This window comes from Prorops nasuta, unplaced genomic scaffold, assembly GCF_024137725.1.
Source record: "Prorops nasuta isolate Cenicafe-Biocafe unplaced genomic scaffold, Cenicafe_Pnas_1.2 PNAS00002, whole genome shotgun sequence".
In the NCBI taxonomy this organism is placed as follows: domain Eukaryota; kingdom Metazoa; phylum Arthropoda; class Insecta; order Hymenoptera; family Bethylidae; genus Prorops; species Prorops nasuta.
This window is the reverse complement of record NW_027116799.1, coordinates 8,229,682-8,244,715: the sequence shown is the minus strand read 5'-3', so window position 1 is coordinate 8,244,715 and position 15,034 is coordinate 8,229,682. Positions and strand designations below refer to the sequence as shown.

The following is a 15,034-nucleotide window of genomic DNA, read 5'->3' as shown; positions in this document are numbered from 1 at the left end:
ATACATCTCTCCCTATATATATTGAAAATCCTAATTTCTCAACTCGTGCAGCAAACCGCCTAAATCTTACACACGCAACGACGTTTAAAACCTGCGACGGATTTTATTGTCAAAATTCAATCCTAAATAATTCGTCTTGCTCCTGCTGCACAATTATTGCATCCAGCACCCATGAAGAAAATTTATTTATAAGAATAGCCGATCGTATCTCTGACGGGATGATGGAGGAGAAGAAAAATTACGCCATGGAGAACGCGCACATGTCACAGTCGTATACGTACCATTCTTCACAGATGATCGGACGTAGTGATATATTTGTCTTTTGTTTATTTTAAACGTAGGATTGCTCGTGTGTGTGTGTGTGTGTGTGTGTGCGCTGGCAATGTGCAGGAAGCACAAAACGCTCGTTAAACTCGAATCAACTTTCTCCCTCCTTTCCAATCGGGAAATTCAATTTTTCATTATTTCAATGCAGATTTATGTTTAAATTTCATTTAGCTTGTGCAATTTTGCAACGAGTCCAAGCGTTGAGAGAAACCGAGCTTGTCGTCGTTGATGGTTGTTTGAAGGATTGACGACGCTAGATTTTTAAGCTTAACAATTAAGAGATGACAGTAAAAGCGTGCATGGGGTAATTTATGTGACGCGCAGAGACGCGTGCAGCGAGCGAGTCCAATGAATGAAAGAGAGGCGAAAGCTTTCTGAAATCGATGCTACCGGCATCTGTACGGAACAGGGGGAAGCCGAAGGAGAGCGCCGGGGATATACACCGGTGCGAGGAGGATAAGAAGGCCGGAACACGTCGTCGTCGCGCGCCGCGCCGCCACGCGCAGATGTGTGTGCGGCGGCGGGCGGTGACCAATCGCTAAACGGTACTCGAGCGTCGATAATGCAGTTAACTGCAATTCCACCAGGAAATTCGCAAAGTTCCGCAAGTACTGCCCTCCCTTTGCGACAAATTGCATGACTAACGCAACTTGCAAATTGGCAAGTTCTGCGAGGCTCTTCCGCAAGGTGGGCGACATTTTGACCAAAATGGAAGCAGCGTTTCCGTGGCTAACTCGATTAAGTCTGCATGCAAGCACACCTTGAAGATTAAGGAGTCTCGAGCTTCGCGAATGCGCCGTTGCTGCACTTGAGCAGCCACGATGCATCAGGCTCGATCGTCGAGGATCCATTTTTTCAGCCCTCGCCTCCCGGAGGATAAGGGATTGCTTTTGGAAGACAATGCGGAGAAGAATTGACGAAGGATTCGGGAGGATTGGTCGTTCGATGGCAGCGTGGAAAGTAAGCACGAAATGGAGAAGAAGCGCTGGAACAATTTACGGACGCCGCCGCTTTGTTCCTTCCCTTTAGGAATAAATTCAGAGAAAACGATGTAAGCTACATCAGAGTGTATTTAATTTGCATATACTCGGAAGAATAGGTACATTAAAATGGAAAGAATACTTCTGGGTGCTTTGTTGCAATTCAAGCAGGTTTCACTCATAAATTTATAAGCAAGTGTTTGCCAGGGCGAAAATTCTATTCTTCCTCGTTAAATTATTTGTGCAGACGTGCTAAAGAATACTGATAACCTTATTATCGAATGATATTATTTTTCTCCGCGAGTGTATATATATATATATAGGAGAGAGCTCTTCTCCGGGGAAGCCAGCACATGTAAGGGGTAAAACGCTCCAGCCTTTTATCGACAAATATATTACATAGTTCAACACCATTATTCCAGAACTACTTACTCTAGCTCACCCCATCCGGGAGTCCAAAGAAAAAGGAAAAACCCTTGAAAAAAGGAGCCACCCATAAATTCTATCCGAGGAGGAGAAAAGAAAGAGAGCCGTGGAAAGTTTGTAGTAATATTCGTCGAGTGGGTGAGGAAGAGGAGGACTTTGAGGGGAAAAAAAAACATTTTATTTGTTTAGCTCGGGAGGAAGACTGTCTTGTCGCGGGGAACAATATTTGCTTGTGAAATCGTCAGAGTCTCTATATAATTTTTAAGCGACGTTCGAGAGAGAGAGAGAGAGAGCGTCTGGATGGAAGCGGTCGAGGTGGGCCAATCGACCCTCGCCCCTCGTTCGGGGCCCGAGGCCCCGAGCTCGAGATGGTTCCGAGCGTCGGTCGGATCGTCGGGGGAATCCGCCCCTGAGAAGAGATGGAACACGTGCATGGCATGGCAGGGCGGGTGAGAGATGGATTTAAGGTAGAGAGCGGAGAAGGTGGAGAAGGAAGGACGCGTAGAGGCGAGCAGGCAAAGAGGCAAACACAGGCAAGAAGACCGTAGAGAGATGGGTAGGTATGTAGGTAGGTAGGTAGGTAGAGGTAGAGCCGCAGAGGTAGGGAAGCAGGGAGGAGGTGGCGCAGAGAGTTGGACGAGTGTGCGTGAGCGGAGGAGGGGGTAGAGGGAGGTCGGGTTGGGAGGGAGAAACAAAGACGAACGACGAACACGCACGCACACGCAGGAGGAGCGTTGTGCGCGCGTGTTTCGTGGAGGGAGAGGATGGGCCTGTGAGGGAGCGATATAGAGAGAAAGGGAGGGTGGTGGGCGAGGGGTGGGGGCCACGGCTGAGCCATGCCGAGTGTGCGAGTGCGAACTGCGAGTGCGAGTGCGAGCGAGACAGCGAGGGAGGCCGAGAAGGACAGCGGAGCAGAAGGCTCGTCTGCTCCCCCTAATACTGCAGGATTGAATGGGCGAGGGGGTGGTATTGGGTTCCCTCACCCCACCACCCACACGCTACCCACCCAGCCACCCACTCCGCCGCCTGCCACCCCGCCTGCCCACCCACTCGCCACCCGGCAGCCGTCGAGGAAACAACCTGCAACCGAACCAGCATAACGTTTCCTCGAGAAATTTCAACCTTTTGCACTCTCTGCACCACCTAAATACGTGAGTATATATAAACTCTCTCTCTCTCCTCTCTTTCTCTCTCGTTGGAACGAGCGAATAACCGACGCACCCGACGTTTTCTCCGTCCAACACCGCTCTCTCTCTCTCTCTCTCTCTCTCTCTCACTCGCTCCGACAATCCCTCTCGGAGACACACGACTCTTCTTCTTCTTCTCACTGGTCCCTCTTCGTATCATCATCATCATTCGCACCTTCCCGCGCGTTTTCTTCCTCTTTTCCTTCCACGATCAATTTTCCCTTGGCCGAGAAAAACAACAATCTCCCTCCGTCACGTTTATTCGACCACGCGCGCGCCTCGCTCGACTCTTCGTCGTCGTCGTCATCGTCGTCTCCGTCGCCGTCGTCGTTGGAAATGGAAAGTGTCGAAGTTAGTGAACGACTGTGTTGGTGAGTGGTGCGTGGAGAAAATCCCAGTGTTCTCGCAGCAGCGAAGCGTCCTTTACTTTTGCGGAAAATCCTCGAGATGGATGAGTTTTCGGATTTGCGTTTTCCGAGGAATAGTGTTTGGGAGAAAGGACGAATCGGATCGGCGTTTGCCTTTGGGAGACAGAGCGAATATCTCTTGGGTGCGTGAGTAGTGTGTCACGAATGCGCGTGTGCCGCCATCGAGGCAGTGTCGGTGTGCGCCTGCGGCTCGCTTGTGTGCTATATGTGCTCTCCTCTACACGGGCGCGGTGTGTCCAAGTGTGCGAGTCCCTCCCCCCACTTCCGTCCAATGTGTGTACGTGAGTCATCGATATCCACGCTGCGCTCTTTCTACGCGTCTCTGTGTACGTGTGTGTGCGCTGGAAGATGCGTGAGTGAGCTCTATATTTCAGCGTCCGTGTGAGAGCCTTGTACACACACATACGTACACAGGGCTTTAGCTGTGCCGAAGCGCGCGTGCGCGGCCCTGTGTGTTTGCCCGAGTGAGTAAACTCATGGATAGAGCGATATCCCACCGTATGGAAGAATTAATCATTTCGGATGGGGTGCATACATCGGTATATACTCCATACATATATATATACGCAAGTGCGAGTTTCACGGGAAAAGCGAGTCAGAGCGTGGTCTGCGCATATAGTCTTCGGAGCTGACAAACTGCTGGCTTTTCTGGCGTTTACGGATACCCACACGGCGTCCTTGGTCGTGAAGCAATAATTTCCGGACGAATTTGAATGGCGTATTGGCGTAGTGCGCGCGTCTCCTCTCCCCCACCCGTCCCATGGTCAACGTCGTTCTATCCCTTTCCTCCCCCCCCCTCCCCTTCCCCTCCCATCTGCCAGCCTCATCTGCTCATCTCCTTCTTCCTTCTCCTCGACCAACGGTTTCCTTGCTCGTCTCTTTCCAACGTTCCCCTTTCGCCTACCTCAACCCACAGGGGTTCTCCCTCGTGACTCTCTATCTCTCTCTCTCTCTCTCTCCCCTTTCTCCTTTTCAACGCTCCTCCTCCCCTCCCCCACGTATACAGTATAGTATAGTCTTACTCATCGTTTTAAGCGTCGTCTTATTCATCGCTATCTCGTCTACCTACTCGACTAATCGTTCCCATACATCATCCACTGTTTCTTCCCTCCAGTCAACAGTAAATCCCCCAGCTTTTATTTTACCATTGTCCGTAGAATTACACATAATTGGAAATTCCCACCTATAAGAGAGTTTGTCGCTTTGCGACACGAGCCCTATTGACCCAGTACTCGTAAAACGTTCAAATTTTATATATTCTATTCATAGAATCGTAAAAATGTATTTTTAGCTGGTCTGCTCGCCCTTCGGATCAGCTGATGCACATCTTACTTTTGTAGAACCTTCCTTTATTCCCCGTAGCCCCAGTCAAGCGCCTACACGCATCTGGCTACGCTTCCACCCCATTCCTCCAAGCTTTCTAGTCCAGTGGCTCTCAACCGGTTCGCTCCCGCCCTCCGTGCATATATACGCGTGCATCCATTTCCGAAGCTCTGAATTTCCCAAGTGCATTAGGGAGCAACAGCCTCTGCTTTTTATCTCCCTCGCAGTGTTTTTCTTCCATTTTAGGCGCGTCGTTTTCCTTTTTTAGCTCGCGGTATCTCGTGCACCCTGGGTATCAGGGGTTCTCATGCCGCGCAGACGCCGTATTTTCTTGCGCGCTCGTCCCCATCTGTCGTTTCTGGGGGACGCGCCTCGATCATAGGAGGGGAATATTGATTTATTCGTCGAGCACCCCACCACCCTCCTTGTTTTCCCCCTTCTACACACGGTGTGTACACATAAGCGCGTTCCGCGCAGACTGGTAGGGTTGGAGAGCTTCGCGTCCTTCTTGCTCCACCGGCTCGGCCGAGTTCGATCAATACACACAAGCGCTCTGGCTCCTTCCTCGTTCCGGATGGTGTCACCACCCCTGCGACGAGAGACGCACGATCCCATCTCCTGGCTCTTACCGATCCGAATCTAACCCGCACTTACCGAGATCCTTCAACCCCCCCCCCCCCTCCCCACCACCAACTCTTTATACCCATCAGCTCAAACTTCCTTTTTTCCAACGACGAATGAGCAACATCTCTCCCAACCCTCCAAGCTCCCTCTGTTGCTATGCATCGACGATAATGCACAATCCAGATTTAAACGCAATGAAATTGCTCCGGATCGTTTTATCCCCATTCGTATGCAGCGCACGATTGCAATTAAACTCGACCTTGTTGCTCTCAAACAAATTTCCCTCCATGAGATATTTTACTGCTCCAAATCGTTTTCTAATTCTTGGACATTTTTCCGGTTCTTATAAGAATTGCAGCGTTTTTGCGGTACTAATTTTATTATACGGTCGAAAACAGCGTCAATTAGCACTTGGCCGAAGGGTTACTCGGTACGCGTTATAGAGAGTTTTCTCGTGGAAACTCTCGTGTTCTAGGTTAACCTCGCTTCGCGCAGTATATATGTTTACTCTTATTTAGCGAATACTTATTACAGCATTATCCCGTAAGTGAAATTAAATTTCAGATATAAATGAAAGATTGCTGCGCGTTTGGGAAGAGGCTAAAGTTTGCGAATCGCAGGAAAGTTTTTATATGGAAAATATTTATATAGCTGATGGTAGAGCTGGTAGTTTGCGAGCCGAGCCCATCATTTTGGAGGATATTCTTTTATTTTTAGAATTTTCTTGGCATCTAAGGGTACTGGCGCGCAAGTAGCGTGTCGTATAACTACTCCGGTTTAATCCCATTACGGTGAGCTGCGGGAAGTCATTAGCGCCTTAGCGGAACAGAACATTGTACAGCGAGTTTCTGTAGAAAAGGCAACTAGATAGAGATTTATCTTTTTCTCCTTTACACGCGTTTTAAAAAGGTACCGGTTACCTAGTAATATCCAGCCAAGATGCACCAGTTTAATTTAATTGCCTGACAAACGCCAGCATTTTTCATAAAACGCCCAACGGAGAGTGGCTGGTTAATTAAATCTCCGATTAAATTAAGCCATTAGCTTTTCATTATTATGATGTTTAAATGACTGCAAAGTTTGAATCGCTTTCGCCGGTTGCTTTGTCGAATAGGAGGGATTCCTCGGTGTTTTTCGGGGATTTATCGGATGTTCCACGGTGGCGGTCGGTAAAAGCTCATCCGCGTTTACTCGTCAGGAGTGTAACTATTTAGTCCCTTATCCCGCTGCGACAGCTTGGCTAGAAGTCTCGTTAGCACCTTGAAGTTTAGTGCACTCGCTACTCTATTCCCAGACTAGTCAGCCTCTACGCTTTCCACGTAGCCGCAAAATACCCGAGGGAGCCCAAGTCAACCGGGTATTAGACTTCGTCATGGATGGAAAGTACCTAACACGAAATACCTTTCGCACCTAAATTGGTGTTTAGTTACTGTCCCCGGTGTGAAAGCCATACGCTTACTTAGTTACCTACTTGCGCGCTCTCCATTTACCAAAACAAATCCGACACAGTCAAGATTTAATACTCTTGCCAAATATCGGCAGCCGATAAATACTGATCGTACTGTGATTGTAGCCTCCATCCTCCCACTTATCCAATAGAGTGTAATAGAGTAACGCAAATACTCTATCGTCTTTTATTGAATATTCTTTTTTTTTTTTTTTTTTTTATTAAAGAGAAAACGCGATAAAAGAGACGCGAGGCTAGCTATAGGATTTTTTTACATATTCATGAATCTGTTACAATATTAATTGAATGGCTGGGCTTCTATTATTCCGTATTAGAATGCAAATGAAATCGGAAAAAATTTTAATATTGAGCGAGTATGACCAAGGTGCAATAATAAAAGTAATAAATTAATTTTAAACGTCCTATAGGACTGTTTCTGCAACGTCTCTTTTATTGCGCGTTCCCCAGCGAGCCACTATTTTTCGGACTCTGCAAGGGCACGACAATAACATTAAAATTATAGCGTATAAACAGAATTGTAGTTTGTAAATAACGTCGTTTAGAAAAAGTCAATGGGAATACAGACACGATTGAAAGTAGACTTGGAAATGTATATTTTGAAATTGAACAGTGTATAATATGTTATTACCTGTCCACAGGTAGAAGGCAGCCAAAGGATCGCTAGGTGGGGGTTTATTGTTCCAAGGACAGTGCCCGAACCACTAAAGATTTGAATGATGGAGGGCAGTGGGACGGGTGTTAGCAGATTGGACTGCTATGAGGATATGTTCAAGGAAATAACAAGGAAGCTTTACGGAGAAGACCCTGACCATAGAAGTAAGTTCACTGTTCTCTCTGAAACCGTTACTCTTCTGCTTCGATTTAAGCCTTTTGTCTCTTCCCCTCCTCCCCCCCCCCCCTCTTCCCTCCCCTAATACCATGTACCTTCCACCCATTTACATTACACGCTAATATCTCCATACCCAAACATATAATATTATTCCACGAGACAACGTGTACACTCGGTATAATCTTCTTAGCCCGCATACCAAATTCCTGTCGGAGCAATTCGCGCGAGCGATATTGATTGGTAGAATTGCAATGTCACTTTTCAAGAGCGCGACCAGTTGCTTTCTTCGGCACGCGCCAATTCCTTCTTTTCTCCTTCCATCTCAATCTCGTTCCACGATTAACGCCATTAATTGCTATTCACCGATGCAGCGTCCAGCGTGCAGAACGAATTCGAGACTTCGGTATCGTACAAAAATGACGAAGATACCGGAAACGGTACCGATGGCAGCGACGATGGCAACTGGACATGCGAGGATGAGCCACTCAAGGGCACCGATGGTAGCAGGATCGCGGCATATCACTCGGGAAAGGCTACGTGGAGGTGTTACGAGTGTGGTTAGTAAAATTAGCTGTTTATTTAAATCGAGCATGCTCCACCGTATCCGACGATAACAATGAAGAAAACATAGTCCTTCTTTCTCTAAACTCTTATTTTTTCATCTCCATCAACACAGTTCACTTTGAACTTTATCGGTTCGGTCGTTTACGCATGTTTTTCATTATTAGAAATTTGCTCTGAATGTATTGTGTGTGTGTATACAACATGTATATATATTTAGTGTATTTCCTAGCGGAACAAATGAAACTAATCTCAACGTATTTTGTACCTACAATAGAGCACGCTTGTCAGCCACGTTACATTCGTATTTTCTGTTAGAATGATTCCGCCCTTAATACCCAACGCGACGTGAAATTTACACTTACGTGTCCTAGTGGCATGGCAGAGGACGTTATTCTGTCGTCGCTAACCTCCGCGTGCCACATCACGTTCGCTTAGCATTCCTCGTGAACTCAATTATAAGCGAAGCATTGGCTGACTTTGGCAGCGTTATAAGGACTGCAGAAACGTAATTTAGGATTTATAGTTAATACGAGTTCCTCTCGAATAGCGCCAGTCACTTTGTGTTTCTCGCGATAGGAATTCCTCCTTGAGAGAATAATCAAAATAAAGTAGTGAATATTTATGTCAATTTAAGGATAATAATTGTCCCCTAAAAATAGAAGCAAAGTTGTACAGCGACAGTTGAATAACGGTTGCAGGGACTCTGCACAGGTTTCTCTCATAAACTCAATTAAAACGGTAGAGAGAGAGAGAGAGAGAGAGAGAGAGAGACTCTAGGAGTACAAATTATATTAAAGGGTCGGCGTAAACACGTAAGAAAGTGGGAAGTGAGTTGTGTCGATTAAAAGGAAAATTACTAAAGTTATAATTACTGTGCAGGCGATGTTATGGGAGGTGGACCAAGGGAGGTAGCCGAGCATTTCATGGAATTGCACTCGTCGCGTATTATTGGCGACGATGCGAGGAACCGGCACCACTCACCACGCAAGGATTACTTGCAGGCAGATTTAAAAATCGACGAAGTGATTTCGTACCTGGAGAGGGTTCGAGAGAGGGCGGAAAGATCGGCACCGCCCTCGCGAAGGACCCAGGAAACACAAACTGTACCTGCTGCTTTATTACCAATGACCTCGACGTTCTTACTGCAAGAACTGCCCTCCACTCAGACACCAACGCACTTGCATCAGGTACGTCTTACTTTAAGTTTCATATTTCCCAAGCCATTGCTGAATATCATATTCGAAAAACAAGCGATACTTTATAGATTCCTCTATATCTATCGTCTCTGCTATATATATATATATATAATACACGTATACAGAATATCTTAACTCGTGCCCATTATCAAGGGTACAAAAGAATTTATTACAAATAATCGACGTACGCTGTGCAAGTTTGAATAATAAAATTGTCACACTGACGACAGACATTTTTTCAGAATTCAGCAACGATGCCTACATCCGCAACGACTTCTGCCAGTGGGAAACGGTACACGTGTCCGTATTGTCCTTACGGAACAGACAGGCGAGATCTCTACACTCGTCATGAGAATATACATCGAGAGGAGAAGCCGTTTCACTGTTACATCTGCTACAAGCCTTTCAATCGCGCGGATCACGTGAAGAAGCATTTTTTGAGGATGCACCGAGAACACGGCTACGAATTGTCGAGGATACGCAGGCCAGCCGGATCCAGCGCCCCAAAACCACTTCAATCGGATGCGCCTGGCGGAGCGACCGCAACAGGGACCACCAATGGCCAGCAACAGCAACAGCAACACACCTATCCATCCGGCTACACCAACAACAAAAACTATCAACTACAGCCTAATTCAGTGACGAACAACAGCGGCAACTCTACCGGAATTTATCAGGCAACATCCATGCCGACACCTGGCATCATGCAACCGGATGCCAATTGTACTACGGGAAGGAGGGTACAAAATGGCGGATGCAACAGCAAAAGTCATCTCAAAGCCGGGGCTAAAGGAGCTCAAGAGAGAAGGTAATAATTTGGTATAACGATGCACCTAGAAATACTGCATATATATATAAATGTGGAATTTTTCTTCAACAAGACTGATGCTTCATTATCAATTTTAGATACACGTGTTGTTACTGTTCCTGGAGCGGCGTTGATAATTGGTGCCTGAAACGTCATCTGAATACCCACCTGAAGCCTTTCGCATGCACACTGTGCGAGTACAAAGCGGCACGCGCCGAACGCTTAGCTACGCACGTTTTGAAGGTGCACAACAGGAGACAGTGCTCGAGGTGTTCTTTCCTCGGCGAAGATGCGGCTCAGCTGCAACTGCACCAGCTGCACGTTCATCGCGTCAGCAGCGCCAGTGCACCGGCTACATCCACTGCTCAAACCGTTCAACCTTCCAACAACCGCCATCAGCAACCACTGCAGTAAGACCCGTTCAACTTTCGATATACTTAACACTCGATCACGCCTCCAGGTTCTTACGCGTTATCGCAAAGCTTCGCCTATTCCTCGAGCTTCGGTATCCTATTGAATAACTTTATATATATATATATATATATATGCGTCGATACTTCACCGTAAGCACTATGTATGTTAATATATTGAAAATATTTTTGCGTCAAAGTCTATGCACGGGGATTATGAAAGCAAATATTGTACACTGATGACGTATACAAAGTACAGCGTTCGCCATTTCCCGTTCAAGTTATATCGTGGTCTGCCTCATTAGCAAATTTCATTAACCGTACATACGAAAGGTGGCATTTTCATAGCACATTTCACTTGGAAAGTTTCCAAAAGTAAACAGGGAAGATCAATTACGCTTGGATCTTCCTCCCTTGCCAGATATCGACTGATCTCGCTTGGCGATGAGCACCAAATTGACTAGCTCGCTGTAATCGAAACTTTGACAATTTGCAATGCGAGGAAACTTTATTCAATACTTGCCTGAATATTCGATACTCCTTACTGCATGATTTACCAGCGATGTGCCAGTAACGAAGATATCTGTTCGGTGTGTTGGATCATTCCTCGACATACGTAACCCTGATCCAAAGCTGCATTAATTTTCTGCACTTTACTATTTGTACCATGACGTTTTGAATTAAAGCGATATTTTCAATTTTACAGTCCTGTGGGAGGGGGACGTCCACCACCTGGTCCTCCAGTTTTCCCAGCACCCGCACCAGCCATCGCACCAGCCACCACTGTGATACCACCAACCACCATACTCGGGTAAGTTTTTTCTAGAAACGCTTCAAGGATTCCGCTTCAATAACGATGCTTATTTTTGAGTCCAACGGTTCTGTTTTAATTTTGCTCAAAATGTTTGCCACTTTTCTCGTTCATTTTTGTTACACAGAACCGAGATTTTTTTTTTGTTATCGTTTATAATATCGTCCTCTCAGTTAATCAATTTACTCAATAAAAGAAATTACGAGTAAAATCCTTCGCAAACCAGACCAATTAACAGTCTTGGTTCTCGTTGATTAACCCAGAGGACGTTTGTGTAATCTTATTCGGCTGATCACGATCCTCTTCTCCTCCTCCATTCTACGTTTTTGCACATTCGACTGATTTTATGTTACGTTCTCGTGTCATTTTTTTCTTCTTCTATCCTAATTTTTTTTATATATATATATATATATGTACGACTGCAGAATTCTAGAATCATCCGCACGCTTATTTTGACGTAGTAGAATTTATTCATCAGTGTGTTTAGAGCCCATTTTTATGGGTTTTCGTAACTGTGCTTTCTTTGTATTACATGATACTGCTAAAGAGCATACACGGTTGATGCATAATCTGGAGAACCTAAAAGAATATCGAATCATTCTCAAATGATTTGAAAAATCATCGTAAGTCAATTGTAAAATGAAATGACCGGACAGTTGTATGCAAAGTCAAACAAATCCAAGTTTATGCAAGCACCGTGTATGCAATCTCGTCGATAGACGGGTTGTGATTGAATAATATGAGGAAAATGACGCGAACGTAACTTATGAAACAGTGCCGCGGTGGTTGCAGCCACGAGATGGTAAAGATTGCCGCTCCCACAGCAACAATGGCTTGTTCTACGAGGAAGAAGGCGAGGGGGAGGAGAAGGGGTGGCTATCTAGCCGCACGTGCGAGCTTGAAATTCGGCAAGAGCGCAAAAGCGAGGATGACGATCGCTCGATTCGCACTCGAAATTGATAATAAAAGTGGCAGGAGGTCGATGCCCGAGCATTCAATCTTGAGAAATAACTTGCTTAATGAACATTTTACATTCAGCTGCCAGATGGAAGGGGTACAGGAAGTTTTTTCAACGGCCTGGAGTCATTTTAACGATTCCCCGGATACAGAGAAGCAGAGCAAGATCGGTGAAGGTTCCAGGAGATCCAGGAAGCAGAGTCAACCACGCAAGGTCACCTGTGTCGAGGAGCTCGAGGACGAGGATCTTTTGCCGTCGATCAAGGTCGAAGAAACGGTCCAGGAGACCAAATCCACGACGATCGAGAAAAAGAATCATCCAGCCAGAGCGAAGATCCCCAAAGAAAAGCCGACGACGCTCGGCAAACGACTTCGATGTCACCTTTGTCCTCGCGAATCAATTGCCAGGGGCTCCAGGTACAAACCATACCACACCAAGGCCTCGCTCGCTTTGCATAAATTCTGGAAGCACAGGAAGGACATCATTCCTAAATCTGTAGTTTCAAAGGCCTCTAAGCAATCTCCTGTTTCGTCCATCACGCTGAGAGCGACTGTCTTCACTAGTCCTGGTTATGGTTACCATAGATAACAATTACCAAACTTCAAATCAGAAGAAATATGGCGCTATTGATAGTTTGTGATAAGATTAAGCGCGTCTGTTTCAATCCAAGCTTAATGCATAAGAGTATATGGCAGGGATCATAATTGCTACAGGGATAGGATCAAATATTCTATGAATTTAACAATTCCTTATCTTTTTCAATAATTAATTCTCTATTATTATTGAAAATATCCACAAATGTGATTTCACACGGTTTTTTTGTTATCTCGAAAGAAGTTTTTGTTTAATGTTTTTTTCTACTATTTCGAACTCTTAATTATCGCTAAGGAATATTAATTATTTTGTAGACAGAACGTTTGATAGAGTAGCTTAAGAGACTATTGTAAGTACGAGCTATATTCCAAAAATACTTTCATACGAGTTTTAAAGATATATTCAATATTACACCAGGATTACAGTCATGAAACACTACTTTAATTTTATTTGAAGAAAATACGTTTGTTGCTTTGAGAAAGGGTATTTACTGTAAAATAGTAATTTGATGATCTCTTATTTTTCTGTACAAAGTAATTTTAAGTAAATCTATTACTTAAGAAATAAAAGCACACAAAATACACATTCGCTGTATTATGAGAAGTAATATCCTAAACGTAAAACGAACAATGATTCGTAAATTGTAAGTGTAAAAAATTCTGCGACGGAGTAAAATTACTAAGCAAAATCCCAAATAACTGTTTTTATACTCTTCGTAGCAGTTTAAGCCTGCTTTAATTGATGTAAATGGGGGACTCGTTTAGTTGTAGCTGCTTTGAGAACAAATCTAAATTAATGTAAAAAAAAAAGAAGAAGAACAGAGTTTTCTAAAGGATACGTTAGACGATCGAATGTCAAGAGACTTTGTTATCTGTGCTACAAACTATTAGGATTCAACGTTTCATGATCGTCTACATTTGATGTCTCGTGCATTTGTCCTCTTCCACGACTTAACATTATTCTTATATTTACTTTTCGATAAAAATACTATAATATCGTTTGAATCTTAGGCTAAATTTGAACAGACCCAATAGCGAAATGTCAAGTCATTTCTGTAATATGCTCACCACGCGAGTAAACATGATTTTTATATATGCCATTTGTACAAATCCTCTATCTTGTTTACGTTATAATATGAAATATATCTATTATACTTGAAATATTTCTTATGTTTTATTTGATGCGCGTTGTTATCGAATTGCCCAGAACATATCTGATATACGAATTGTATAAATAATAACTGTGCACAATTAATGACACAAGATTATTTCTGTTACATTTACTAGAATTCTCATATATGCGAGCATGTATCTAAATTTAAAGAGGTATATCTCGTGTTTTAAAGGGTTGGTGTCGAGACTATTCTGATGTATCAAATGTTGGTAATCGAAAAGAAGAGAGGAGGGAGCGTAGCATTTCCAGGGGTTACGGATAGACGGTGCCACTGGGCGTAGCGGGCGCGTTCATAAAGTTGTCACGGTTCACTGACTTCGATCTCGTAAGTCGTAACTCTGGTGACAAAGAACCAAAGAAGCCCCAGAGGCATGGCATACGTGTCAAGTAAAAGCTCCCACTTATGCAGATCAGTAACCTCGTCATCGACCATATATGTATACTGTGCCAAATTGATTCATGGGCATTTCAGCCAACTTCGATCCATGCCATGCTCCTTTGACCTATGTATCTGCCATCTCTGCAGCAATTTCCTCGGAGTCAAGTCCAGTCAAGTTACAGATTCTTATATTTCTTATAGCTAAGGGGGAGTAGAGTACAAACAATAAATCATGTTTGTTTCAATAGGATTCACCATCTCTTTGTTTACTTTCTTTTTTGATTACAAATGGACAAATCATCACACCCAAAGACCATTTTTTTGTAATAATCGTTCAAATCGGATATATATTTTAGAAAAGACAATTTTGACAAAATAAAATATTATCCACTTAGGCTACCGTGCTACCCTTAAATTTGCTAATCAGCCGTAATCAACCGCTTTCGCTCAGTTATATAGAAATTGAAGTACACACTCACATGACTTGAAATACAATGGTCATTTGCTCCTTTTCACAATTTTAAAGAACGATCACTTTTTTTTACCATA

General features: G+C 44.3%; 1 protein-coding gene across 5 annotated transcripts; it reads left to right on the top strand.

Moving 5' to 3' along the window:
• The first annotated feature begins 2,551 nt into the window (after nt 1–2,551).
• Nucleotides 2,552–14,093, top strand: chn (charlatan). 5 transcript variants are annotated; one of them, XM_066734884.1, is made up of 8 exons: nt 2,552–2,884; nt 7,402–7,579; nt 7,964–8,149; nt 9,036–9,343; nt 9,583–10,160; nt 10,259–10,570; nt 11,277–11,381; nt 12,420–14,093. In XM_066734884.1, exons 2-8 carry the CDS (start codon nt 7,477–7,479, stop codon nt 12,925–12,927), a joined length of 2,100 nt encoding a protein of 699 aa, XP_066590981.1. In that variant the 5' UTR covers nt 2,552–2,884; nt 7,402–7,476; the 3' UTR covers nt 12,928–14,093. The 5 variants fall into 5 exon arrangements, with proteins under 5 accessions (XP_066590981.1, XP_066591014.1, XP_066591007.1 ...); XM_066734917.1 differs by having other exon boundaries at nt 2,554–2,884; nt 9,595–10,160; XM_066734910.1 differs by lacking the exon at nt 2,552–2,884 and adding an exon at nt 3,132–3,470.
• Nucleotides 14,094–15,034: the final 941 nt, after the last annotated feature.

What these genes read in the sequence shown, in the direction of transcription:
- chn (XM_066734884.1), top strand. Translation starts at nt 7,477, where the DNA reads ATGATGGAGGGCAGTGGGACGGGTGTTAGCAGATTGGACTGCTATGAG. An exon ending in AGAAGACCCTGACCATAGAA is followed by an intron (nt 7,580 to 7,963) that starts GTAAGTTCACTG and finishes TCACCGATGCAG; the next exon opens with CGTCCAGCGTGCAGAACGAA. An exon ending in CACCAACGCACTTGCATCAG is followed by an intron (nt 9,344 to 9,582) that starts GTACGTCTTACT and finishes CACTGACGACAG; the next exon opens with ACATTTTTTCAGAATTCAGC.